The following is a 27,989-nucleotide window of genomic DNA, read 5'->3' as shown; positions in this document are numbered from 1 at the left end:
AAAAAAAAAAAAAGCAAACTGCTCAAATTTAAATAGAAAATTAATAGTATATCGGTGACACAGTACAAAGAAGACATTTTGGTTTATTTTAAGAGCGTAAAGAATTTATTTTCCCCATTATAAAAGAAAAAAAAAATAGTGCTTTCAAAAATATGACATTGACTTTATACTTGTTCGTTTTACTGGCATTTAGTCAAAGTTTGTGTTTAATGACTGGGAACCTCATACAGGCTAAATACAGCAGTTCATTTGAACACAATAACAAAAAGGAAAAAAGAAAAGAGAAACAAATGCTCTTTGTTCGTGGGTTACATAATACAAAAATACTGTAGCTTCATTATACATTTATTGACAAAAGTGGTTCACAAATAAAAATTTTCTATAGTAATCATCACAACAGAAGGCAAACAGATTTGGAAAGCTTTGGCTGAATACACTGAGCTGTGTAAAGAAGTTCAATTTTCCACATCAGTAGTTACAAAGCTGTAAAAGACATGGGAGTGCACACTATACAAAAGTGTGTGTTAAAGTAATAAAAAAAATGAACAAGATAAAACAAATCAACAGAGCTCAAACATGGCTATAGATAAAATGAGTAAATTTACATACAGAGAGGAATGCAAATCATGTCTTATGGCTGTCTGATGCATAAAACAACTGCATGGCTGTAAAATTTCACCATCAAAATTTTATGCCCCTGATATAAACAGATTCTGCCACTTCAGGAAATGTTTAAACAGTGTGAAATTTACAAAAGACAAACCTGATTAGGCATTTTTCAGTTTAGAAAAGCTGAAATGTAATAAAAAAGTGCAAGTAATATATATACAAAATATACAACATTAATAAATATGAACTGCTTACTACATGAAATGGTGCTGAAGTAATCCACAGCTTTTAAAAGAAGGCTAATGTGTCTGCTGTTTGAAGTATACACATCCATCTTTACAGAAAAACATGCTGGCAACCTGTGAATTAAGTTGCATTGTACAGAAAGAAGGAGGACAGGTATACTTGTCAGCACTTGATGTGTTCAAAATATGTATTCCATGAACTGTTCATCGCCCAACATGTCCAGGGAGAGGCAGTTGGTGGACCTGCGGCCATAGAAGATAGGATTAGGCTGGCAGTGCAAGAAGGGGTAATAGCCGTGATCAACCGTGGTCTTTGTGTTTGCTGAGGCATCTGGTAGTCCAAAGGTGTAGCTGTGAGAAGAATCAAGTGGCACTGCCATCCCCAGGGGTGCAGGAGGAGGGACGAGGCGGACATCATCTAGGCTGTGGCTGTGCCGATCCACACAAACTTGCGCTTTTGATTTCAGAACCTGAAAGAGAGTTAAGAACAAAAAGTAAGCCAATGCATGAAAGAGGCCAAGGCAACCAACCAAGGAAAGAAAATATGACCTACCTCTTTTAACATATCCTTGTTATACAATTTCCCAGCATCTTTGTCACTGTGTAGAGCACAGCCTGTGTTTTCTGTGAAACACACAGCATATGATTTAAAAACTTAGCAAACAGCATGTGAGCGGAAACAAACAAACAAAAAACCCAACTGTTTGCAGGGTTTAAAATATTTATACCTGGTGAATGATTCTTTGAACAGAGTTCTCCACAATCCACTGAAACTCCTTCCAGAAGATCAGCCAGCTGGAACATCTCATCAGGATCATCTACAAGAACCTCGTCTGGACTTTGGACCCTGGTCTTGGTCTCTGGACAAAAGAAAATGAGCAGGGACAAAAAAAAAAAAAAAAACAAACAAAAAATTAAAAACGTTTTAGAAATTTCATATAACTCACTGGAATATTGCCTGGATTTGAATCTGACCCAGGTCTTTCAATGTGCATCATCTCCCCATTGTCTGACAGCTTTCCTGTACTCTCAACTGTCCTGTCCTCATAAAGGCCAAAAAGTACAGTGCTTAATTTTATGAGACCACCAAATGAAAGGTTTATACCACAGTTACCCTAAATTAACATTAATGTTTATTACCAAAATAAGTTCTCATCTTTCTGTAATGGTTAATCCACCAATGTGCACAAGCTCTTTAACTGAAATGACATTTTTAATGCTAAAATATTTCATTATCATTATCCATGAATTTTCAAATTTATCCCTTCCCCCCAAAGCAGAAAAACAAAACAAAAGACAGTAAAGTACAATATATATTTTTTCATTCAGATGGTAATGCAATGCTAACATGTTTACTTGCCTTACTGAAAAGGAAAATAGTTTTGTTTAATGTGTTGCCCAGACTTAAAGGAAATTTCATAAAAAAATAAAATAAAAAAGGAAGAAAAAACCCCTGGAAGAAGCAAAGACCCAATATTAGATAAGACATTGTAATGCTTATTAAAACACAAATAAAGCACAAGTTTTGAAATGACAATACCATATTGTTTACTGAGCAATATGTTTTGCATAGCCAACAGCCTAAGAATGTGCTGTTCAATTATCATAGTACTAGCAGCCACATTTCTCTTAGCACCATTGAAAGGCCTGACCAGATGGAAAAGAGACATCAATGATGCAAAACACATGCTTAGCCAGTTTTATGTATGCAAAGTCAACATTTAAATTTCACATTCTGTAGTCCTGTGATCCCACTACCAGCATGCATCTTTGAATGAAACACTGAGAATTGCACCATACTTAACAATGCTGCTAGATCAGGCTAGCAGACTGGAAGCATTAGTTTAATTTAGAAATATCTGCAGAGGGATGAACAGATCCTGTTTAAAGGTTTCATTTAAGAATGGCCTCACCTTCCTCTTGCCACCCTTCATCTTCTATTCGTGCTTTGCTGCTTGTATCAAATCCTGAGGTACAGGAGCTGCCTCGGCTGGCTGCTGAGCTGAAACACTTCTCAGCTTGCTGATGACCTTCGTCCCCCATGGAGACCATCTCTGCGCAGATGCTGTGTTGGCGAGCGTCCGCCTCAATTCCAGAGCTGCTAGTAGAGTGTCGGGAGAGACCGGGACTGCCTTCACTGCCTTGTGGATCTAAATCCAGATCATCACTGATGTAGGACTCCCTGTAATGCTGCTTCTCTAAAAATGAAAAAATAAACAAGTTTCAGTGGGGTTTTTTTTTTTTTTTTTTTTAAAACAAACAAACATCTAAACCATCTTGTTTTCAGAAATTGATATAAGTACTAAAAACCTAAGTACTAATTATTACTGTTCTATATATTATATTACTAATACCGTAGTAGAAGCCAATAGTGACTTTATAGAAAGTTTTTGTCAGTACACACCAAACTTCAGCTATAAAATCAGAAATATAGTTATATCTAAAATACTTAAGACCCATTTAAGGCATCACAAAAATGCAAAAATGTTTTCTAGTGAAATTGTTACAAATGTGATTACAGAACAGTTTTGTTCTTGGAACAAAGTTTAAATTTACTAACTAACATCCAGAAGCTACTATGACTACAAAGAGCCACCAGCCAAACTGTGCTCTGTTACTTTTTTCTTATCCTTTGACATGCTTTCCCCTCTCCTACCTTTGCTCTCCTCCACCTGGTGTAGGTGTTTGAGGACAGGTTGAAGGCTGAGGTAGAGCTGATGGCTGTTGCTCAGGTGCAAGAGGAGGTGGCGAGAGCGGAAAGATGAACCAGTGTAGTAAACCAGCTTCCTGGCGGATGGCAAGCCATCTGGCTGGATCTCGAATTTCTTACCCTGAATGATATTAACACATTATACAAAGTGTAAAAAGCTAGCGCCCATTAAATAATTACCAGAATTCTACTTCTTAACAGAGAAAAATCAGCTGTATGTGCTTACCAGGAAGGTAAGACGTCCTACATTTGACCAGGGAAAGTCATATATTAGCTCAAGTATGTTGTTCACCTCCTGAGAATACATAAACACACATACACACTTCATTTACAAAACAAAAAACCCCAAAAGATTTGTGATTGTATAATCTACTTTGATGCTTTTAAAATTACAGATCAATAATCAACTGTCTTTTGGAGCCATCTGGACTCAAAAGAGGCCAAAGGCTTCTTGAGGTATGCCACGGTCTGTTGGCTTTGAAATCAGCCAGGCCTGGAGTGCTAATCCCCCCCAGATGGTCCCTGACAGACAGATCAAAGAAATGACAGTCATGGCAGGCAGCTCCTATCTCCTGATGGACTGCTGGTGGTGGCAATCCCCCCCCACATTCCTCACACATCTAGTCAGAGGTTTTATAAGACTACAGATACAAAAGAGCGATTCCCTGAGCGAATTAAAATGACTTTTCGCTTACATACTGTGCACTAATAATACGCTCACACATGCACGCACCTGATAAACTTGCATTCCTCGCAGGGTCAGACCAAGCAATGCCGTTCCCCTCTCCTCCCTCTTATCCTGAAAAAACAAATGATGAGCTGTCAGAGAGGCAGTGTGTCCCAGATAACACAGCTATTTCACTGTTACGCCCTGCTCATAGTTGGCTAGAAAATATGAGTTGTTATTAGCAACAAATTGGAAGCAATAGCAGATTACGTAATGGATGGGCCAGGATTCAAAGTTTCACTCAGTGGATGAGTGCTTTTTTTATTTTTATATCTCTATCTATATATATCTATATCTATATCTCTATCTATCTATCTGTTTGTCCAGAAATCAAATGAAGCGAAACAAAATGTGCTGGTGTTGCATTAGTTGGGGTATTTGGGTCAGAGGGAATACATATATGTGGAATAGATTCAAAATGAGCTTTGCATATGAAAGTGAGATGATTAGATTGACTCATAACCTTTTGCAATCTGTAAAACGTGACAGGTACATCCTCCAATTGGCATGCCTCTTTGATGAAGTGGAACATTGCATCACGAGTAGACATGCCCCACAGCTCCTGGTGTACCTTTGGCCCATGGCAGTGGAGATATTTCACTCCACGTTTAGCTATAATCTGAAAAAGGGGGAAAAGAAAGAGAAACATTGGCCTCAGAGAGATGAAAAGGTAAAAAACATTTCCTCATATTTCTGCTATGTGGTGATACCTACCCATGGGGGAAAGTACTCCTTGGGTTCAAAATAACGGGAAAGCTTTACGCCTTCCTCCAGCACTGGGTGGTCGCCAAGGTCAGCCTGCAGGGCGTAACCCGCCAGCTGGAAGTAGACCTCCTCCTGCTGACGACATTCAGAGCGTAGCACTCGCTCCCGCAAGTCAGAATAGTAAAGATGCCGTGCCTTTCGCTCACTGGGGGGGAAAAAAAAACAAAAAAAAAAACAACAACACAGGCACCCAAAAACAAAAGGGAAAGGCAAAGTTGAGAGAAAGTAGGACAATGTTTAATGGGGAGAAATAAAGCAAAACAGAAGCATCCAAGAATTAAAAAGATGCATGTAGAATGTAAACAGGAAGACTTACCAAAAAAGTCTACCATTCTCTATGTAGTACTGCACTTTAAGGCACAGAATCAGAGGCAATGATCTCTTTTGCAATCCCTGTAAAAAGAAATATGTTGCAGTAGAGTTGTGTTTTGCTGACTTCACTTCAAATAAAAAGCTGTACCATACAGGCTTTTAAACGCCCAATTAAATGGTGTAGAGAGTGCATCAATCCCATAAACTACAATACCTTTCCTAAATCTTGGTTCCATTCCTTAGAAAAGTACTTATTGAGCTTCTCCTCCAGGTCTAAAAATATGTGCTCATTGTCTGGTATGGAAAAAAAGACAATCGGGAAACAAGGAGACAGTTAGTAACCAAACAAAACAGTAATGTAGCCAAGCGTAAAATTTACTCAACAATGGGATTCATTAGGGTGTGAGGAAAAGGCTTTTGTTCTTCTACTTTTCAATGGGGCTACAAGAAAAAAAAAAAAAAAAAAACAATGCCAACATTAATGTATCCATTTTCCAACTCCAGCATCAGCAAAGCAGCACAGACCAACCACTGCTGGTAAGAGCTGTGGGATTCTTTTAAGATTGTGCAGACACTTGAAGAGACAGGTAGATGCCTTCAACAAACAGATTATATCTATATACACTGCTTTGGGTCTATCCTGCAAGCTCCCTGAATATAAGGCTGTGTTAATCACCAATTCATCATTGGGCCAAAAACCTGTTGCAACCCTTTTCCAAGCACAAAGATGTCATATTAATCTCCGTGTGGTTCTATGAGTCATACCACAGGCATTTTCAATTTGACCCAACTTATCTCTTCAGTTCACCCTTGTGTAGCCAAATCATGCCATTTCCCTTTTTTTTCTTTAAACCACTCATCTCATTCCCACTCTGACTCACTCTCTCTCCTTTTTACCCTTTGTTTAGGCCTTTGAGTAAGAATTGAGTAATAGTCTCCCCCTACCTTTTATTCCTCCATTCCTACCCTCCTCTTCCCATCATCAATCCATCCCTCCACAGTGAAGCGGAGGAATGCAATTGTGCATTCCAGGCTTAATGAAGTTAATATTGCAGGAATCCAGGACTAAGTGATCGCTGACCCAACACCACAAAAACAAAAGGCTGCTTGTGGTGAGCCACACAAGATTACCAAAGCATTTCAATCTATTTGTACAACAGAAACGCTGGAAAACAGAAAGTTTAGAACTTTGTTCAGCAGCTAAAGTGGATTACACCATTCAATTATGCAGACTGGGAGGGCAAAATTATTATTATTTTTTAAATTTCAGTGAAATGGCTTCCTGGTAGAAGTGTTTCCCCAACATTACGTGAAGAAGCAAAAAGAGTAACACTGAAGTAAAACATTATTGTAACCTAAACATTACCCTCTTTAAAACCCTATATGCATCTTCTATAACTACTGTGTGATCTAGTGTGAAGAGTCCTGTCAGGTTCGCAGGCGTAAGGGGTCCAGTGGGGATTTAATTTACCTTTAACTACTGTCAGGCCAAAAAAGTGAAGCTCTTTGATTCCAAGAAGCTCTGCCACATGATTCAGAACATCCTGGCCTGTGGACTTCAGCTAGAGTAGAGCAAAGAAAAAGAAAGTCTGCAGGTTTCACAAAATACAAATCTTTATCTAACATCTGTAAAGTCCTCTTACTGAACAGATCCTCTTAAGAGCACATCCAAAAAAAAAGAAAAAAAGATATTAAACACTCACCCCGACAGTGATGTCCAGCTGTTCTTTGTTGGGGAGCAGAACACAAATAGTTCTCTCCTGCTTTAGTGATGTGGACATGATCTCTTGTGCAAGTTCGTGATATATGCTCTGTCTTTAACACTCAAGTCTTTGGGTATCTTTACTCTTCACTTTTATCTCTTCCAGGACAGTTCATCCATATTGCATCTAAAAAAAGATAGATAACAAAAGAGTAAGAAAAGTAAAGAAATGAAAAAAGAAAAACATGAGTAAACATGTAGTAAAGTGATCAGCATGAGTGTCTCATGACGTTTGAGAGAGAGATGGAGACGTTAGTGAGAGAGAGAGAGAGAGAGAGAGAGAGCATGAGTTACATTGTCTTAAAAATCATCTTCATGGAAATGTTCCACAAACGTGACAATCGTGTATGACTGAACTTGCTGATCCACTCATTTTTCGATGATCTCATAGTAACAGCTCATTCTAATTACCAGTCATTAACTGAAAGCAACCAGATAATCCTCTTGCATTTGTTCCATTCCAACAAAACGTGCTAAAAATGAATTAGAATATTGCTCATTGTGCCTTATCAAACGCTACAAATAGTCACAGTGTAGGGCACTGGACTATCAACCTGAAACATGCCCCTCTATGCTGACCCTAAGCCCCAACTGGTACGAGGCTCATCTGATTAACGTCTAAGAATCAATTAATCAGGTTAATTACTGCCGTACGCCCACTCAGATTCCCTTAAATCCTCTGAACGATAACCAGTTTAACAGGAAAAAAAAAAAAAAAAGTAGATATGAAGGAGGAGGAGGAGGAGGGGAGGGGGGGGATCTTGTGCAAATTATCTTCAGAAAAAATGGTTTCTTATGTCATACTTCTGTCTTTTACACCCTCCTTTTTTGAGGTGTGGAAGATTGTACATTCAAAAGCACTTGATGCAATAGTGTTTATCTGTGTTAAATGACGAGAGAGAGACAAACAAAACAATTTATGAAAAAAAAAAGAAAAAGGTGTTGTCAGTGTACAAAACAAGTTGTTTTAAGCCAAGAGTTCCCACATTTGTTGTACCACATATGATTTATGGGCATGTTCAAACACAGCCCCACTGACACCTGGGTGTCAGCGCAACAGACAAAATAAACCTGAAATACCAGTAGCTCATCTGACTTACTATTGACAAAGTCAAATGAAATTCTACGTTTACACTGAAAATGTAGCGTGGAAAACAAGTACAAAAACCTCATAGACGCATGTACATTATCATGCATGCAAACATGTGTTAAAAAAATATTATGCCTTCTGGGAGTCTTGGCTTGGAGCTAATTCACAGTAAACACACCAAATCTGATCAGCCAAATGAGCTATACCACTGCAAGCAGTACAATGCTGCTGCCATTTATGTAACAGACTATAAGTGAAACAGATGCAAGATAATTAAGCAGCCTTAAGCAATAGGAAAACAGTTCAACATTACAGCTTGCTTTTTTGTTTAAGACAATGGAAGCAGAGGCTGCAGATCATTGCTTCACGTATGAATTTATAAGAGACATGTGACGCAATCGCTCTAACAGAAATTACGCTAATCTGAATGTTTTTGCTGTTTATTTGAGCACTGGCTCCGTTTTATAGTGCATTTTCAACAGCACATACACATAAATCATTTGGAGTCTTCATATTTCATAAACATATGGTTGAAATAAGAAACAGGTGAGCAACTACCAAAATCAAGTTAAACCATACAAATGTGACCCATTTTATCTACATAACCTACACTGCATCCTGTCAACAAAACACATTTACCATCAACCCCAAACGGTGCCACTTGAAGTCTTCAGACATCCCCCATGTTGCTGACCAATGCGGAACCTGGCATCCCATGTGAGCAACCATCTGTATGCTTTAATTCCCCTCCAAGATTGTTATAATCCCTGCGTATACTGCTGGCTGGTGGAAAAACAACATCCCCTGTGCAGTAAGCAAGCTTTCTGAAGGAGCAGGGATACTCACTGCCCGCTAAAACCACAACGCAGGGGGGGTGAGGACCCCCTTTACACGCATCCCACTTTATGAGTAGCAGTTTGGTGGGACTAGTATATATTTCTTATGACTGAAAAAGTTATCTTTTTTCCCATAAAAAGCATAACAAAGTTCACCAACTGCTCGCTGATAATGGCATTAAAAGTTGCATCAGAAGGGTCCTCAACGCTCTCCAGGCAACTTAAAGTAGCTAGCAGTCGTTTAAATATAAACCTTGAGATGATTACACATATTTATGAGTTAGCTACAAATCAGTACAAGGCAAAAGTAGCTGACAACAAACAATTTATACCATTTACGTCTATATTTCCCTCAGAGAAAACGTGCTTTCGGCCCGATAGAGTTTTAACGCGCAACAAGTGCATCACTAATAAGTCTGGCTTTTCTTTTAACTACTTAGGTAAAAGCGCTAAATTACTTACAATCACAGTATAAGAGATGATAGAGTTCAACTTTCAGTCGCACGGCTTCTCAAAACACATTTCTTCTGTAACCCATTTAAAAACATGACCGACGCAAGAAGCCCAAACTGCCGTTCACCTCCCTACCCATTGCGTGTTGTAGCTTCTTGAGGGCTTTGCAAAACCATCCCAAGCCTGGAACGTTTGAGCCAAACCATTTTGGATAGTTGTGGGGGTGCACAGTTGTAATCGAAATGTTTGTAAAACTTTAACTTCATATTTGATGAATATGCGAAATCTTGTCACGTTTATATTTTCTAGATAAACAAGTTTCTATACCCATATGAATCTATAACATTCCTACAGCGGGTTGCAGTTGGATACTGTTGACTAGACGGGGCAGACTCCCCTCATTTTGTTAGTGTAGTAAGACGTGCTAATTAGAGGTCCCAAGCACCGTCTTTGAAAACAGGAGCTGCACGACCTGTATATAAAACTTTGTGCAAGCCTAGGTGTTAAAACGGTTCAAATACCTTTCGTTTCTGACGTGTACTTCCACTGCTTCCTGCGAAATTAATATGTTGAGCATTAGGTGCGCCCAGAAATCACGTGACGTGAATGTGCACCATCCCGGTTAGTGAGCCGCGTTGAGTGTACCCAGGGTTTTTAAATGGGGCCCTATTTAATCAGACTGAATAGCTGATTTTATGGTTCAGGAAACTGCGGACTGAAATTAAATTCTGTTTAAATGATTAGAATCTACTTAACACCACTTATAACGGGTATGATACATTTTGTCTGAGACTTTCATTTTTGTAGAATAAAACTACTCTAGGAATAACAACTTGATAATAACAAAAATAACAATTGAACTCCATTAGCAAAAATTCACAACACGCCTAAACCTTCTGGGATAGTGCAAAAACCCTGCTCTCACGTCTTAAGAACAGGAGGCATTAATATTGTCACTTGTAAGTTTCAGATCAAGGCACACAACCTGTGGATCAAAACACTACACAAGAACCTCTATAGACACGTCAAACTGCGACGACACCGCCATCTGCAGGCTAATTGCTGGCACTGCATTGAATACGATCAATGAACACAATCGAAAAAGAACAAGTTGCACATAAAGGTTAAAATTAAAATAATATGCTACACAACCCTACTCTTAATCAAATTTAGCAGATAAGGATGTATTACTTACTGATTGACATTTCAGAGATTTTGCCTACATGCACCAAATGCTTAGGAGTGACAACGCTCCCAATTCCTGAAATGAACTCCAGAAAAAAAGACAAGTCGTATACATACTTCATAGTATGCATATTTAATGTTACATTATGATGATATATAAACAACTGTCCAAGAAACATTTCTCAGTTTCAACCAACATTTCCAGTTTAAACATAAATAATCACCAAATGATTAACCAAGTGCTTTCGATAAAAGGTTCATATTACCAACACGTGCGTTTCCTGAATCATGATCATTGCTTAAAACCCCGTAATCAAATGTCATGTTGTCGGCAAAGCTTTACGCTCCCAACGCCAGGCTGGGCAAATGTGCAGAATGCTGTAACTGTTAGAGACAGCATAAAGATTTCAACCAAAGCCAAGGCTGAGAAACAATCCTATTTCAAATGCAATCTTTGCCATTAAAAATGATGGAAAATTGTTGATAAAAAAAGTAACTTGTACAAATGACCATTTTCAGTACAAAAGCTTGTAAAATGTAGTTGTGGTGCAAATCAATGCAGTGTCTCTTAAATTTGGTGGGAAAAAAATCATTTGCAATGGTGAGGACAGTACGTGCAGAATTGACTTGGGTCAGCTCACCAAAACAGCCATTTCTTTTTTGTAGCAGCTACATTTCCAGTTCAGCATCTAAAATTAACTGAATAACTTGGAGTAAAACAATGTTTTAAGTAAAAACAAAGCACATAAATAACACTGAAAATATAGCATATGAGGGGGGGAAATAATTTAACCACCCCTCCAAAGGAAAAAAAAAAGAAAAAAAGGAAGTAGTAGAAAAATAAAAATAACAAGATCCATAACCACTGATTCCAACATCATCAGACAGAAACCACAATTTTCCTTATATGAATGATAATTAAAAAAAGTTATATGCATTTAAAAACAAAGAGATAATCCAGATACTATAATCAGAATAAAATTTAGCTGCGTTGAGGTATACGCTCCACATTCCTCTTGTCCAGCCAAATGTCTGAATCTGTCGCAGTTCTACTGAAAGAACTTGAGGCCTGCAACAAGGAAGAACTTCTCCAGGAAGATCTCAGAGTCGAGGACGGCGATGTGAGCAGCCCGGCCGATAAGGGAGTTGGCTGTGTTGGGCAGGGCGTGAATGACATCATATCGCACTAGATTGCAGTCTTTGTTCTGAAGCACTGGCAGCAGCAAGTTTTCAATCATCTCAGCGTACACAGGACCTGGTGTAAGCAAGACCAAAGAGGTTGGTTATAGTCATTTACTTTTAAAAAGACAGGAGAATCATAGTGTAGAATCATACACTGCTCAAAAAAACCCAGGAAATAAACAACAACAACAAAAAAAACCAAAACAAACCCGGAACTTTTCAGATCACAATGGGGAAAAAAATCTTTCTGATATCTATACTGATATGGACCAGGTATTGTGAAAGGATGTCACATTATTCGATGTAAATGAAATCTGGGTTGAGTTCATGGACCCCCTGGAACTTAAACTAAAACAAACAAAACAAAACAATGCAGCAGACTAGTCTATTTGCCAGAATTTAATTAGAGCAACTCAAAAATGGTACTCAAGTAGTTTGTATTTCCCAATTATGTTGTTATTCATGTCTGGCAATGTCGAGTCGTGCTCCTATTAAGATGACAGACGATGTCCTGGGGGATCCTCTTCTAAAACTGGACCGGTGCATCCCTGAGCTCTTGGACAGTCTAAGGTGCAACCACGCAGCATCGGACATTCATCCCAGTGGCCTGCTTTAGGTATTTTGTAGGGCTCTGCCAGTGTTCATCCAGTTCCTCTTTGCACAAAGAAACCGATACAAATCCTGCTGATGGATTAAGGACCTTATAAGACCTTGTCCAGCTCTCCAAGAGTAGCCATTCCCTGGAATCTCCTCTATGCTCTCGAGACTGTGTTGGAAGAGACAGCAAACCTTCCGGCAATGGCACATATTGATGTACCTTATAAGAGGATTTGGACTAACATCTGTATCCTCATGCTACCAGTAGTGACACTGACCCTAACCAAACGCAAAAAAAAAAATGGTAGGAAAAAAAAAGTCAGAAAAGAAGAGGGAAAAAAATGTCTCTCCTCATCTTTAAAATTTAAAAACACTCCCTTTTAGGGGTTGTCTCATTGTTAGCCCTCTGGGGCACCTGTTAATTTGTTGTCAACACCAAAGCAGCTGAAACTGATTAACAACCCCCCCCCCCCCGCTAGTTAGCTGACCAGATCAATATCAATGCCACAGAAGTTTAAGTGACTTGATGCTCTGATTAGTGTTCCTTTAATTTTTGAGCAGTGTATAGATTAGCATTAGTTTGCCAACATCAATTAGAAATCATAATTTATTCTTTATTTCTTTATGTACAAAAAAGACATAAAAGGAAAAAGGATGTAAAAAATTCTGAAAATGAGGAAGAAAGGAGAAATCATTTGAGAGAAAAAAAAGAAAAAAGGCCAAAAATAGTTTAGTCACTGTCTAAACACACAACCGGAACTGAAGGTCACACATTCGAGGGAAACTACACTACATGGTTGAACAATAAGTGTGCAGTGTAATTGTCTGAGCCTTTAAGTCTCAGCTTTTCAGGCTTTCTTACTTTTCTTCTGCATTTACCAGACATCTTGAACTTGCAAGTCACATAGCAAGGATCTAGTTTCAACCCACCTGTTTGTTTGTCCTTTAATGCAGTTTTGCACATTTCTATTCGAGCAGAATGATAGGGAACATAGCGATCCTGCAGTGACCCCACTAGCACCACATTCTTGAAAAACTGCAAACCTAGAAAGGTGTATGAGTATAAGGTTAATATATATATATATATATATATATATATAAATCTGATCTTCCAAATATACAAGCGAAAACACATCTGGTTTAAATTTAAAAAAATTAAATTAATTAAATTAAAAATTAATTTAAAGAGAAAAAAAAAAAAAAAAGCTTACCAGATTTCTTGCTGAGCTTATAGAGGAAAGTTTGGCGAGGATCAGAGTGATCACGACATGTCAGCTGCAAAAGTGACCCAGACTTTTTCCACTTCTGCATGAACCAAAGGCCTAAAAACGAAGTTATATTAGTTATTTAACAGGATCCATCACTATGACAAAAGAGACAAAACACACACACAAAAATAAATAAACAGAAAACATCAGCTACCAATAAGCTGACTAAAATATGGAATCTCTGAAAATACAGTCAACTCTTCTGACGTTCACCTGTATTCACCAGAGCAGAGCTGTTGTATAGTGTCCCCAGGTGAGGCCCGGAAAGGGAAAGAAAAGTGTGTAGCTTGTTCAGGTAACATTTAAACCTGGGTCTGGTCAGCACTGAGCGGACTATGAGGTTTCCCAGCGAATGACCAACAAAGCTGCAAAGGATACATCGATAAAAAATAAAAAAATAAAAATGTAAAGACAGCAAACAACATTAAAATGGAACACTTTCACTGACATACTTTAACAGCATTAGACATGCTTTTGGAAATCAGTTAACTGAATCACCAACTTAAATCTAAGTTCAATAAAATACAAGCAATTTCTTAATAATTATGTTATGATATTAGATTTGGATTAACAGAATGCATTACCTTATCTTTGACACTGTAAGGTTGTATATCTGAATGTACTGGACTATTTCATCCAGCAGTCGGTCCGTCATTGACTCAAAGTCAGCAAAGGTGTCATTCTGCAGATAAAAATAGTATTAAATAAACAACGCAAAAAACCCCAAAAAAACATTTTCCAGGTTTATTTTCATATCTATACCTGATTCCTCTCCGACATTAGAAAGTCTATACGAGCACCAGGCAGTCCAAGCTCCAGGTAGGTCTTCACAAGTCTGAGGTCTGCACTGTTACCTGCAGCAATAAAGGGAACAAAATGCATCCATTAATTTTTTAATAAAAAAGCAAACTGATTTCAAAAGCAACTCTCAGAACTTTTTCTTACCATCCAGGCCATGGACACAGACTATGAGATGGATGCCTTCTTCACAGCTTTCATCTTCCTCCATGCTGAAATAGGGCACAGTGGATGCCAGCTCAGGCACCTCGCTGTACAAGAACCCAGGAAGCTTTAGCTGCTTCATTTCTTCCTTGGCCTTAATAAACCTGCACAAAAAAACCCCAAAAGCCACAGGTGGATGAATATTTATCTGTAACGTGTGAAATTTGACAAGTGTGTGCCTGAAGACATTAAGTGATATTTTAAAAAGAAAAAAGAAAAAAAGATGACTCACGCTTTCATCTGTGGTGTGGGTGCGCACTCATACCACTGCAAGCTTGAAGGAAGGGAAGTGGCTGAATAAGGAGGTCTTCCGAAGCTATATCCAACACTGCTGGCGGTTATGTTTGAGCAGATCGGAGCTTTTGATAAATCTTTTGTTTCATGGAGGTAGCCAATGCCAAGTTGTTCAAATGAAAGATTTGTCTCTTGAGCAGCTGCATCCCCAACCTGCTCATCATCAGCAACACCATTCACAAAAGCGTAGCCGTCACCTTCCTCATAGTAACCATTCTCTATCATCTCATGCTCCGTCTCATCCTCATCCTCCTCAACCTGTGGTCCTGCCTGAATTCCCAGTGTGATAGCAGATGTTTCTATAGGGCTGATCTCAGACACATCTGTGCTAGAGCATGAGCCGAAGTAGTTTTCAACCATTCCACGTTTTACCAGGTCAGTGCTACTGGTGGTGGCAGAGTTACTGGAAGGGCAGGCTGTATGAGGTTCACTACGGGACTCCTTATATCCAGAGCTGGCTGCTTCCTGTAGTCCCAAGTCAGAAATACATATTAATTTGGGGTCTGTTTCCAAATCCAAAGAAGGCTTTCCAAGTTGGGAATCCCCTGTAACAGTGTCAGGTTTGCAGGCAGCATCAGGCCGTCCGCTGATATCTCCAGAAAAGACTAAACTCTGCTCCTGCACGAAGATGCTCGATTTCCTGCCACGGACTTCAGCTCCACTGGAGGCCCTAGAGGAGCCTTCACCTTCATCATCTGAAGGCAAGGAGTTGATGGAAGTGAGAGATGACTGGACTCCACTGACAGCGCTGATGCTTTCTGGGTACAGAATTTCTCCAGCCCCTCCAGGCTTCTGCACTGTGCTATGCTGAACAGGTCGTGGTGCAGAACTCTGGAGGGCCCTCTCAGGCTGTGGGGCCACAGCAACACCTGATTCCCCAACACGGGTGTTTTGTCCTAGAACAAGCTGAGTGGCAAAGGAGCTGGGCTCACTTTCAATGCCTGAGTCTGAGAGGCGAGATGAAGCACTGGGGGCTCCTCCGTCTGTTAGTCGGATACAATCACTCTTTACCTGTACTGAGACTACACAGGACTGGCTGCGCTGCGCTGTCTCTTTACTTGGCCTTTCAAATACAGATTCCACAAAAGACTGTTGTGAGTAACAGAGGTCTGTCTGGGTAATCTCAGGAATATTACTGTTGACTCTTCCTTCAGCCTGACATGGTAGAGCCATTACTTTATCATGTTGGTATGGGTCCTTGTTACTTCCTTCCACCTCATTTTGTTTTAGTCCAGCAGACCATTGTGGCATCTTTTGGCCACTGTGGTCTTGTTTGTCTTTTGGAATCGGTTGGTTACATGTAGCAACAGCCCCAGTACCCGCCTGGGGATTACTCTGAGTGTCCAAGATTGTAGGATTTGTAAAAATACCTTTCTGACAAGCAGCATTAGTTACATTATTGTCCACAACAGCATCATCAGCACGGTTTCCAGAATGTACTGATGTGACAACAGAGTCGAAAACAGAACTGGCATTAGTCCTTAAATGACTAGTTGTGTCCCCCAGTAAAGTACCTTGTTCCTCAGCTTGGTTAAGGGCAACTTCCCCTTCTTTGTACTTTGAGCTGCTGGCACCATAGGGAGCTTTGAGGTTCTTATAGCCCACCAAAACCACAGAGTCTTTAGAGCCTTGTCTAATCAGCTTCTTAGAGTTTTCAGCCTTTGAATTTTTCTTCAGTTTGACTGACTTGCCTTTGGACTTAGGTGGTGGATCACAGTTGTCAGGCCAGGGGTTATCCACAGGGGCACATCGTGACTCAGGTATTGGGCTGGCTGCTGCACTGAGGTCCTTTGCATTAGGCTTGTCTGTTTTAGCAGAAGCTGAGCCAGTCCTTGTATTGTGCATGCCCAGCCAGGGTCCATCCCGATCTTCAAGATTCAACCAAGTTAAACCAAAAAACAACAAAAAAAAAAAAAGCCCCAAAAGGACACAAAACAAAAATATAAATATATTTAAAAATCAGAAACATACCTAATTAAACAAAATAATCAAAACAATTTTACTGACCTTCAGTGATAGAGTCCAGGTATCTATCCTCAAAGATGATTGGTAGTGAGCTAACATCACCATCCAGGTCAGCACATTCCACTGGAAGTGGAGGCAAAGACAAGAAGTAGCTGGAGCTTTTGACCGCATTAGTCATCTGTTGGTGACTGTGAGCACTGAAGGAGGGAGCAGAAAGAAAAAGAAAAAGAAAAGCAGACAACAACTCAAATAGAGAAAAGTTATAGTATGTCAGGCAAGTAAGTACTGGTCCAGGCCTGATAAAAGGAATGCTACATTTCACAATCAAGGCACGCATGCCAACTTGACTTACTGTAACTCCTGATATGCCAGTGCGGATTGTCTTGGATGTTCAAGACAAAAGAAAGCCTCAGCAAACCGCCTGACCTGTAATAACAGTATAAAATAAGAATTCAGTCTATACTGTGGAGGTAAGAGAATAGTTCTGGATCAAAACAGTAAAGATTATCACCACTAGCAGATATCTAGCAAAATGTTTAGTAGGTTTAAAAAGTTGAACTCACTCTTAGTGTATGATGCTCCACAGCTAGTATGGCTGCAACATGCTCCTGCAGGGACACAACCTCTAGGAATTGTCCCCAGAGAGCCATGAGCAGAGAGCAGAGTTGAGCCAGGTTCATATTAACTAGTTCTGCCAGCTCATCAGGTGACTCTGCTTTTTGCTATAAGTACAAACATACAAGTCAACCATCAGGGGGCTCAAGTTAGCAATAAACTAAAAGCAAGTTTCAAAATGTACAATCACAATATACTCAAAAAGCTCACAAAACGTACAAAACATGCTCTATTACTTTTAATGCAGAGAGGGCACAACTATCTGGGCCGGATTTGAGGGAGCAAACTGCAAAAGACTGGTTATCTGATCTACATAAATATGAAATACTTTCAGTTTCAAATGCTATTCAATCAACTCAGAAGCAACACAATGCCTGCTCACAAATGCCACAGACGCAATGGTATCTTAATAATTTGCTGACACACCTTGAGCCATTTGGTATAACAAAAGATTCCCATCCTACAGCAAATAAAGCTTTCTATGCAACCCCCCCCCCCCCCACAAAAAAACAAAATACCCCACACACACAACAGAAATGAACAGGCCTTACCTTGACTTGTTCACATAACTCAGTCAGACGGGCCTCTAAGTCAAGTTGTTCTGAGGAAGCAAATTCAACAAGTTATTTAATCATACAGAAATCTTCTGACCTTGTAATCCGACCACATTAAGAAAGTTTTATCAGAGAAAAGTATAAGAAAGTATTTTTAAATGTGTTATGAAACTCTTCGTCCAAAGCCTGGTTATTAAGGTGGAAAGAAAGGATGAGTATACAGAAATTAAAAAGGTTACAGTAGCTTATTTTGCTTCTAAAGAGTGGGTTATACAGAGGCCATGGTGTTTTCAACAAGGAGGAAAGTGAAGTGAAAAGAAAAAAAAAAGCGGGAAAAAAGCAAGCGGAGTTGAGGTACAGTACTTTGGGACATACCTATGTAGACGTGCCTTTGACTTCGGGGATAGGGTCTTCTGAGTACTCGCTCATAAAGGACTTGCATGCTGGGCTTGGCTAGTAAAATTGCACATATAGTCATGTTTAACCTTTTTCATTATTTTTTCCCCTAGGATGGGTTACTATCTGCCAGTTGTGTGGATTGGGTTTCCCAAGCCATAATTACAACAGTGAGTTGTGTCTGGCTTTAATCTACTGGTTACCAGACTTCCCTACTGGAAGCAAGTGTTGTAAGTATAATGAACTAAGATCACCTGATTAGATCTCTAAAACAACTCAGTAAGCTGCTTGTGCAGTCAGTTTAAAGGGCTTAATGTGATAATGTGTAAGGATCAAGTGAAATGATATGGCCTCACAATAAATTTGGACACAGCAAACACAAAAGAAAAACAAAACAATGACAGTCCACTGATTGCAAAAACAATGATTAAGAAGCTATAAGTATTATATTTAATTGTGCGTAACTCTGAGAAAATGTTTTTTTTCCTCAGAGGCTATAAGTTTAAAAAGAGTGCAAAAATAAATATAAATTCTTATTTAATTAAGTCTTGTATTTAGGGATAATGCATTGCTTTACAGCTTGCAGTAACAACACTGTTGATGCTGATATTAATGCACAATGCTGCATACCTAATTCCATACGATGAGAGGAGGGCAGGTCCTTAGTAATGGAGGTGAAGTAACCAAAGAGGCCCTGGTAGGCTATTAGGAGATTGGAGCAAAGGTTATGGTGCAGAGTGAAGGCATGCTGCAGACACTGGTCAGATACCAAGAATGTCCTGCCCTGAGGAACAAAAATGGGAAAGAAAATGCTATAAAAAAAAACAAAAAAACAACAACTCTGTGAACATTATTATTACCTTAACATATACATTTGTTGCCTCTATTTCAAGTTTTACTACTCAAAAAAGTGCCCATGAAGAGAATTTAGAGGCACCTGTTTTTAGGGTTGGTAGAGCATTTGACTGATGTATAACATCCTCAAAGAATTATTCTAGAAAGAAAATGATTTAAAAATGCCTCATTACTCTGGTGTTACAGTACCTCCACAGAGCACTATGAATCATAACAGATTATTCTGAGTTACTTCCAGGCATTTGTTTTCCTTATAATAGTTACTTTACAGTGGCTGCTGTACACCTTGTTGTCAAATGTGTCGATGGGTTATCCCCATGCTGCATATTAGTGGAGTGATGAGGGGAACTGCAAGTGTAGACTGATGTGTAGAGCTGTGAAATTCACCACTGTGTCAACATAATAATCAAAGTCTACATTTTCTTCCTTATAAGAATATAACTAGGGTTCCACAACATATTGCACACTGAGTACTAGATTGCAGTCATTTTTTACTTCACTTAATGCAGTCTTTGTACTATTTGTGGAACAACACAATACAAAAAAAAGGCATCTTTTAGATCAACTCTGAGGTGCACAATCATCTACAAATAAAGCAAATATTTCCAGATACATTTGGTTTGCTATAAGACAAGACCACTTACATCTGGCGATACTTGCTTGACATAAGTGCTGCCAAACACGACATTCTCCAGAGGTGGGATGACTGAGTCTTTGCTCTGTGCTGGAGCATTGCGGTTAAGCCATGTAGATTTGACGGGTCGAGGTAAACTAGGAAAAGAGACGCTGAAGTCAAACTCATGCAGTCACCACAAGATTTTAGTAAGCTTTTGACTACTTTATATTTAATTCTAACCCAAAGTCATAAGTTATCTTAACTGCTTCAAACAGACAATCTTGTGGCATGTTTAAAAACAATTTTAAAAAGGCATTATGTTGAAGTTTGCTGCATACAGCAAAGCCAAATGACATCATAAAATCATGTAAGAGCTTCAAGAGCTGTGCTTGAATTTTCAGTAAGGTAAATCACCCCTTGTCTGACCTGATAAGGGGCTGATGTAGTGCCACAAGGGAGGCATGGATGGCTACCGAGATGACAGACAGGTGGAAGTAGTCAAACATGACATTGATGTGTTGGTGGATGCCTCGCTGAAGGCTAAAGTGCAAACGAAGTGTGCGACCACTGATATTCTGTAGAGAGTTTGGATCATCTGGCCTGCATAAATTATATAATAAAGAACCTTAGAAGTGCCTTATTTGCATAAGAGATGCAAATGTCAAAATTAGAAAACACTGTATAATGCACACGAAATATTTCAACACCTACGTGTAATCACCATCTGTGAAATATAAATCCAAGAAGAGCTGGAAATCCATATCATTGAGGGACTCTTCTACCTGAAGAGAATGAAAAACAGTAATTGGTGGTTAAATAGTGAACTTCAAAGCCTGCGTGCAAAAAGCAACATGTGCCGGGCTGATTTGAAGCTACCAAGATGTTTTTTTGTAATTTGATGGTATCAACTCTAATAAGTCTAATACATTTTGAAACCGTTAGTTTGTTTGACCTATGCCCCAAGAGCACACCAGGTGTCAAAACAGTTTCTGCTGTTCTAACAGAATGCACTAAACTCCACATATCTGTTTATTCACTGGAAAAGCAAAGTGGCACAAATAAGTTAGAAGCAATTTCAGAGAAGACATTCATTCTGACAGCTGCACTGCTTTGGGTGAGTAAGAAAGAAAAATCTCTTTGTCTCCATTTCTGTGATATTCTGCAGACGCATCATGCTCATACTGTACTGCTTTTGGCTGAAGGCAGCATCTGGACTTCCAAATTGTGCTCCTGTGTCTGAAGGAGGAATTACCCAGCATTTCTACCAAAAACATGTTCCACACTAACTCTTTAGATTTTACTTTATAGTTAGGACAATGAGTCTATGATTCCTAATATGACAAAAATGTTTTTGCCCGTTAAGACAATTTCTTTAATATAAATGCATATTAAATTAACAAGACAAAATTGACAAAATTTGTTAAAAATGTTTTATTACAACCTCTTTGCATGTTTGTTGCACATTTATTTTGATTTTCCTCTCTGCAGGGAGGGAAAAAAAGAAGAAAGAAATCTTACTCAACATCCACATTTCAGCTGCTTTTTTTCCCCCTTTCCTGAAACACAGAATAGGGAAGCGCAACTCCAGATGGTAGATGTTTGTATGGAGGACTCGCTCTCAGTTTCATAAACCACAGACACAACAGTATCCGATACAGAAAAACAAGAAACCTTTAACGCCGACTATATTTAGCTGTGCAACAGCCGGTTCTGCTTCATGTGACGTATTGGCAAATACACTGTAATAAATAAATGCCTTGTATAAGTAAAAACAACATATTTATTTTCTAAACGTACCCTCTTTTCATCAAGCAGCATCATCACTTTGAAGAGCAGGACATCATTGACAACAACCTCTTCATTTTTATACAGGATCTGGAACGTTTTGCTGCAGATGACGTCATCTTGGACTGATGCAGGAAACGCCAGATCAGAGCCTAGACAAAACTATGATGATTAATTGCGGGTCCATGAAAAATTATCATTAAAGAATTATAACCTATCCTGCCCTAACATTACTATTTCTAAAGATAATAGTGTTTCTATTATCGTTAGAAACACTAACACCATGCATGTAATGGTATCTCTACAATCTACATTGTAAATTATGTCACAAGATATATCTTATGTCTGTAGTTGCAGTGGCAGATTTGGTCCTAACAACAATTTTACAAAATAAAGATAAAACTGAAATCAAAACACCTATCCCCTACCGAGGACCCTATATGTCTGACACAAATGTTTTGTATTAAACAACAGTTACATTTTCTAAGGCAGATAAACAAAACCTTAGATAAACACTGAGAATAAAAATGGTATAACATACACCAAGTCTACCTGACTTTTTAGCAAAAGTTAATCAACATCACCTATACAGTTACAGGTATAAATCGAGCCCTCTGATATGAAAATTAGCCATGTACTACTTAATGCATACTGCAGGCTACCAAAGCCTTATTTAATGGCTTTAATTAGGAAAAATCTGAGAACAGTCACTGCTTCGGGTTTACCAATATTAATGCAACTTTTGAATACATATTTTAGTTACTATATCAAATTAGGCAAATGTATTAATAAAATATTGCCTTTTCATGACAGAGACATTACAGACCACATTTTGCTTCCCAATCAATCACACTTTGTCTTTAGTATTCTGCATGATGTTATCATTCATCATTTACATACCACATTTTAAAGAACTTACCTCCTGGGTGAAGTAGACTGGCCTCAACCTTGTGTGGGACGCGGGGTGGCACCTTAAGACTGGCACGCAGCTGGTAGAACCTGTAAATACATAGAAATCTTTTACCTCTTTCCCTGATAAAGATGACATTTGACAACCTCCCCTGCACACGACAAGTTTTGATAGCCTTGCTGCACAGGCAGAGACCACCTTCATTAACGTCTGATGAACACCCAGACATTTTATTCTATAAGCAGGCCGGAAATATAACAACGACTGCTCAGTTCAGCAAAAACGATTCAGGTTTTTAAACCTTTAAAAGCCCACTAGTAGTAAAGAGCTAAAATGAAGACATCCATGAAAGACAGCTCTACGTGCTTGGTGAACATTATTAGACACGCTGTAAAAGGGGAACAAACCGCACAGGTTAGCTACAAGTGCTTCAACTTGTAAAAGGACACTTCACCTCTAATAAATGAATAATGAGCACTTTCTTTTGCAGTCACTCATGTAGTAAACCTAGGCTCTTAAAGCACTGATGAGTCAGGAGCTTTGGGCAGGAGTTTTATCTCAGCACTGGGACATATCATTACAGTGCTGTTATAAAAAATAATTTCCAGATGTTAAAGATCAAAACTGCCGCTTAAAAAACACAAGTCACTTTTCTTCCTTCCTTATGCTTCCATTAAACGTTGCACAGCGCTGGACGTGTACAAAAAGAAAAGAATGTCTGCATGGGGTGTATTATTCCAAACTGGCAGGATGACGGAAACTTTGGACACCATCCTGCCCAGAGCCACGAGGAATTGTATTAGGGACCAGGAAGTAACAGCTCAAGTCAAAGGGGAAAGTTGGACTGAAGCTTCCAAATGAAGACAATAAAAGCCAGTAAGTGGTTTATTTAGAGCAATATGTGCTATGCTGCTAAGTGAGCTCAGCCCATAAAAATGATAAATGTATCTCTTAAATCTGACATGATGACCTCAAGCTCTGCCTTTACATTACTACTTAGATCCAGTCTGGCACATACATAGTATGCTGTAGTTAAAACAATATATTCAACCAAAAATATACAATCACCAATTTCTAGAGACACCAAATATTGGTATTTTAATAAATACATTAAAATACTTTGGGGATATTATGAATAAGAGGGCTCATCTAATGCACCACCATCCCGACATAACTTTAAACTGGGAAAAAAAAATCCTCCAACACTGGACACAAAGCTTGACGAAGCTACGTCCTAATTCAGAGCAAGCAGTGGCGCAGTCACACGAGTAATAATAGGACAGCAATCCCCTTGAATGCCCCCCCCAAAAAAGTGGCTGCCTGGTTATTGATTCTTTTCCCCTCCACATTTTGTGCCAGATTAATAAGTAACATATGTTACTGAAATACTCATAGTATAATCACGTATACTGTGACTTTGCATAACTGTAAAATGTTAAAGTTGTAATAATATCATATTGTGGGGCGATTCCCACCTTTAATTAATTTGGTTTCTAAAATTATCACCAAATACAGCCAAGTAGCCGACCTGTGCCAGATCAAATGTTATTCTGCTGTACCACAGTCAGCTATCTTTTACAAAATTTAAGCACATTTGCAAAAACAACTTTATCTGTTTTTGTTTATTCAAGTTATTTTTGATTGTTATTCACAGCATGCTATATTTAGGCATCCTAAAGCATCAATGCTCATGCTTCAATTAACGGTAGATCATTTAACTATTTTACCACGCCAACGGCAATATGATAATCAAGATGCAAATTCAAATTTAATGAGTCAGAAAAGAGGAACTCCTCCATATTTGTATTCACATGGTATACTTCACTGCATGACTTCAAAAGTTACTCAACTTCTTTACTGAGTACTTTTTACAAACTGTAAAAATTACAGTTTAAATACATTTACAGTATGGTCTTTATCTCCATTATCACTGTGGTGTAATAACAACAATTATCAAAACAAAGCGGTAGATTTACATATCTGAAAAAGTATAGTCAAGTACTGATTTGCATATTCTGTACTGTCTGTACAAGAGCATTTGTGAGTGCCCTGAAGGTCTGAACAACATTGCCAAGTGTCCTACATTGGCTGGGACACTCAGAGAACACTTCCTGATCCTCTCTAATGCAAACTGCAAGACAAAGCTTGTTCGGGTTTCTTCAAAAACATTCCAGCACAGTTGAACAATATTTAGCATAGCACATTGTAAAAGTAGATAAATATATTCTGGGGAAATCCATGTCATGGATAAAATCCATCTTAGACTCATGCCAGGAAGAAAACATGGAATTACTTTTCCCAAACACTCAGACAAAACTCACCCTCTCTGGAACAGGTCCACATTGTAAAACTTGTGGAGCTCCACAGAGAACTCCACTGTGGCCTGGACTTCAGTCATCTTGGTCTCTACAGGCAGAGGTGCCTTACATCATCTGGGATACACCTGTAGGCCTGCAGGCAAAAGTAATCAAATTAGTCATTTCAGTTCCAGCAATCAGGTTATTGCAAAACCTTTACACTTGAAAATGCAGTATTTAAACTGAGTTAAACTGAATGAGAACTTCTAAAAAGCTGTAAAACGACTCACCTAGGTTTACAAAAAGAAACCCAAGGTCAAATCAGTTAAAAGAAAACATCACCAGCAGTCACAAGAGTGAGTTTAAGAATATATAACAGTTGGGTTCATTTTTAGAGAAGTTATTAGGGCATAAGGTCTAAATTTGGCACACGAGGCATGCCGTCCTCTGGGCCTAATTAGTTAACAGCCCATAACAATTATAGAATTGATATGACAGGATAAGAGAAAATACTATTAATAACATTGCACAAAATAGCCCTGAAATACAATATTACCAAATGGTAGTGTTAGAAATACACACAGACCTACTTTAGACCTTATGTAAGACAAGGGTGTATAGTATTTCTGGCCGTAGCCGAGACAAAATAAAGCTGGCAAAAACAATCATGCAGACGCTTGCTAAATTAGTCATATATTAAATTAATAAATCATCCACTGGGAGATATAATAGCTGTTCATGCCAGTGAAAAGAAATGAGCTACAAAAGACCACCATGAACTTGATCGGGTTAACACAGATGCCTGACAAGATCCAAGGTTAATATCCCTTTCTGAATTCTGTTGCTTTAAAAACACAAAACAACAACAAAAAAACCCTCCTGCAAATTAACTGGGCACAACACAGAGGACATACAAGGACACCGTCGGGTAAATTTGCCTTTGTGGTCATGTTTGTTTTGGGTATCAATTCCCTTTGCAAGCCTAGCATAAATACTTTATGGTCATACTGAGTTTGCAAGTCAACTGATTAACTAGTTTGTATGAATCGAGCAGCCAAATGCAATTCATACCAGACTAAATTAGATCAAATCAGTGACTGCAGCTTTTGTTAAGCTTTTGGTAACTAAGCTGCAAGACCTATAATAATGTGATGGAAAACTTGACATCGTTACCCTGTCAAACAGTTCCCCGCTGTGTAAATGTTTCAGTACACTTTGATAACATTATGGATTTATGATGCACTGAAAGTTTGGTATTGAGATTGTAGCAGCAACTGGTCTATCAGGTTTAGTCTTTAGACAAAAGCCCATCTCCGACAAGGTATGTAAGCAAAAGTTATATACGTGGAGAATACAAAAGATTAAGTAAGGCGTTGACCGAAATCCTGAAGCATTGCTGTCAATACACCAAACAACCTGCCAGTGCGAGCTGTATCCACTGAAACGTTTGTTCAAACGTAACAATAACACAAAACCGTCACAAAAAACACACCACCAAAACAAAATTACATATTTCCCCGACCAACAACCCGGCGATTGGTGATAAGACGATGTCTCCGGCACTTAAGAAAATGTAAGACACCTCAGGGAAAGTAAAATCTAAACATCTAGTTCTGTTAAAATATACATGACAAGGCCTTAAGACGTCGGTCGGCTCGATGGTTTCTTCTAGAGCCAACAGCTAAAACCCCAAACCAATACAGACAAGGAAATAAACAGCTGTTTAAGTTGTAACTTAGCTTTAGGATTTAGATGCTATAACTAGAAGGAGTGAGGCAGCAAAGGTCTCTAGCTGAAGGGTAGAATCTTTGCAAGGATTTCATTTCGGTTACAGGTGGGAAGCTAACAAAACATATTTTCCCCCAAAAGGATCAGAAAATGTTAGGAAAAAAATCGGCAAAGACAATACACTTTAACAGACCACCCCCCTGAAAACAGTCTCCCTTGACAGTGCCTTAGCTAACGGTAACACTTAGCAGGGCTAGCCACCCACTGAACAGTTGCCACCGGGTAACATTAGCTGCGCAGTCAAGCTAACGCTACTCACCATTTCGCTGGGAAGCTAACATTAGCCGGCTAACCAACGTTAGCTCAAATTTCAGTCCTCTCGCCGTCCTCTCACAGTGAAGTGCGGACTGAAAACAATGCCCCGCTGACTGGTTCTCCTCCCGGCCCGGTCAGCTTCATAGAAAAATTGGCGTTAGAATGTTACACAGCGTCACTCGTCCATGTAGTTATGTCTGTGAGCAGTGTTTGCTAAGCAGGGAGCTAACTGTGCTCAATCTGAAGAGCTGACAGCAGACGCTGCTCTAGCTGTACGCCTCTCAACTGCGCGTAGCTGCACATACCGGAGACGCAGCTGACATGCAAAACTACTACCGTTAAATGGAACATCGCAAAGTTCAACAAGCACACAATAATAATAATTAAAATAAGAAGAAAAAAAGGGTTTTTTTTCTCCAAAGACGTATGTTTATTTATGTTGTAAAACTTTTGCATAACACTGTCACTTTTTTAAGGCATAATCCAGCCTGTTCATTGTTCTTGTGACATCCAATTCACTTACTCAGTTTAATTTACTTTCATTTAATTCATTTTATTTTTGATAGCCAATGTCACAAATAGAGGTGCAGACATAAAAGCATTTTAGGAAATGTGGTCAGTTACATGTACAAAAATAAATTTAAACAAACCATCCGAAATACATACATACATAAACAACCCCACACAGAGACTTAAATATAATACAGAGGTAAAGGAAATAATTCATATATAAAATCCCTTGAAACACCAAATGCCAGTGTGATTAAAAAGATATGCGTCTGTGTCTGCAAGAATACCAAACATGGCTGGACTCTGTAGGTACAGGTGGTATTATTAAGTGGAAGCACTAGTTCGATGTCGAAGAAGATTTTTTGCTCCTTAGATTCAATAAAAAGTCCAGATAAGGTTGAGTCTA

At 38.9% G+C, this 27,989-nt stretch overlaps 2 protein-coding genes across 4 annotated transcripts; both read right to left on the bottom strand.

The window, feature by feature from the left end:
* Positions 1-96: 96 nt before the first annotated feature.
* Positions 97-9,657, bottom strand: LOC147316347 (FERM domain-containing protein 6). The gene is made up of 14 exons (XM_086259778.1): positions 9,519-9,657; positions 7,072-7,257; positions 6,840-6,930; positions 5,583-5,662; positions 5,373-5,449; positions 5,006-5,201; positions 4,755-4,910; positions 4,298-4,363; positions 3,791-3,859; positions 3,511-3,685; positions 2,768-3,052; positions 1,583-1,714; positions 1,408-1,478; positions 97-1,324 (listed from the first exon to the last, which is right to left on the bottom strand). The coding sequence occupies exons 2-14, from the start codon at positions 7,147-7,149 to the stop codon at positions 1,034-1,036; spliced, it is 1,767 nt and encodes a 588-aa protein (XP_086115904.1). The 5' UTR covers positions 7,150-7,257; positions 9,519-9,657; the 3' UTR covers positions 97-1,033.
* Positions 9,658-10,808: 1,151 nt separating this feature from the next.
* fam135a (family with sequence similarity 135 member A) lies at positions 10,809-27,348 on the bottom strand. 3 transcript variants are annotated; one of them, XM_086259773.1, is made up of 21 exons: positions 27,078-27,348; positions 25,055-25,184; positions 22,743-22,822; positions 21,836-21,975; positions 20,750-20,820; positions 20,465-20,638; positions 20,067-20,193; positions 19,198-19,351; positions 18,547-18,624; positions 18,169-18,218; positions 17,566-17,724; positions 17,355-17,428; positions 17,045-17,199; positions 14,976-16,905; positions 14,687-14,847; positions 14,504-14,595; positions 14,326-14,423; positions 13,955-14,106; positions 13,685-13,795; positions 13,404-13,517; positions 10,809-11,949 (listed from the first exon to the last, which is right to left on the bottom strand). In XM_086259773.1, the coding sequence occupies exons 2-21, from the start codon at positions 25,129-25,131 to the stop codon at positions 11,744-11,746; spliced, it is 4,203 nt and encodes a 1,400-aa protein (XP_086115899.1). In that variant the 5' UTR covers positions 25,132-25,184; positions 27,078-27,348; the 3' UTR covers positions 10,809-11,743. The 3 variants fall into 3 exon arrangements, with proteins under 3 accessions (XP_086115899.1, XP_086115900.1, XP_086115901.1); XM_086259774.1 differs by lacking the exon at positions 18,547-18,624; XM_086259775.1 differs by lacking the exons at positions 21,836-21,975; positions 22,743-22,822; positions 25,055-25,184; positions 27,078-27,348 and adding an exon at positions 21,557-21,575.
* Positions 27,349-27,989: the final 641 nt, after the last annotated feature.

Source organism: Aulonocara sp. 'chitande type north' Nkhata Bay, linkage group LG13 (genome assembly GCF_057382095.1).
Source record: "Aulonocara sp. 'chitande type north' Nkhata Bay isolate Kocher_YH1m ecotype deep benthic linkage group LG13, A_spYH_male_GT1.1, whole genome shotgun sequence".
In the NCBI taxonomy this organism is placed as follows: domain Eukaryota; kingdom Metazoa; phylum Chordata; class Actinopteri; order Cichliformes; family Cichlidae; genus Aulonocara; species Aulonocara sp. 'chitande type north' Nkhata Bay.
This window is presented reverse-complemented; position numbering and strand designations above follow the sequence as displayed.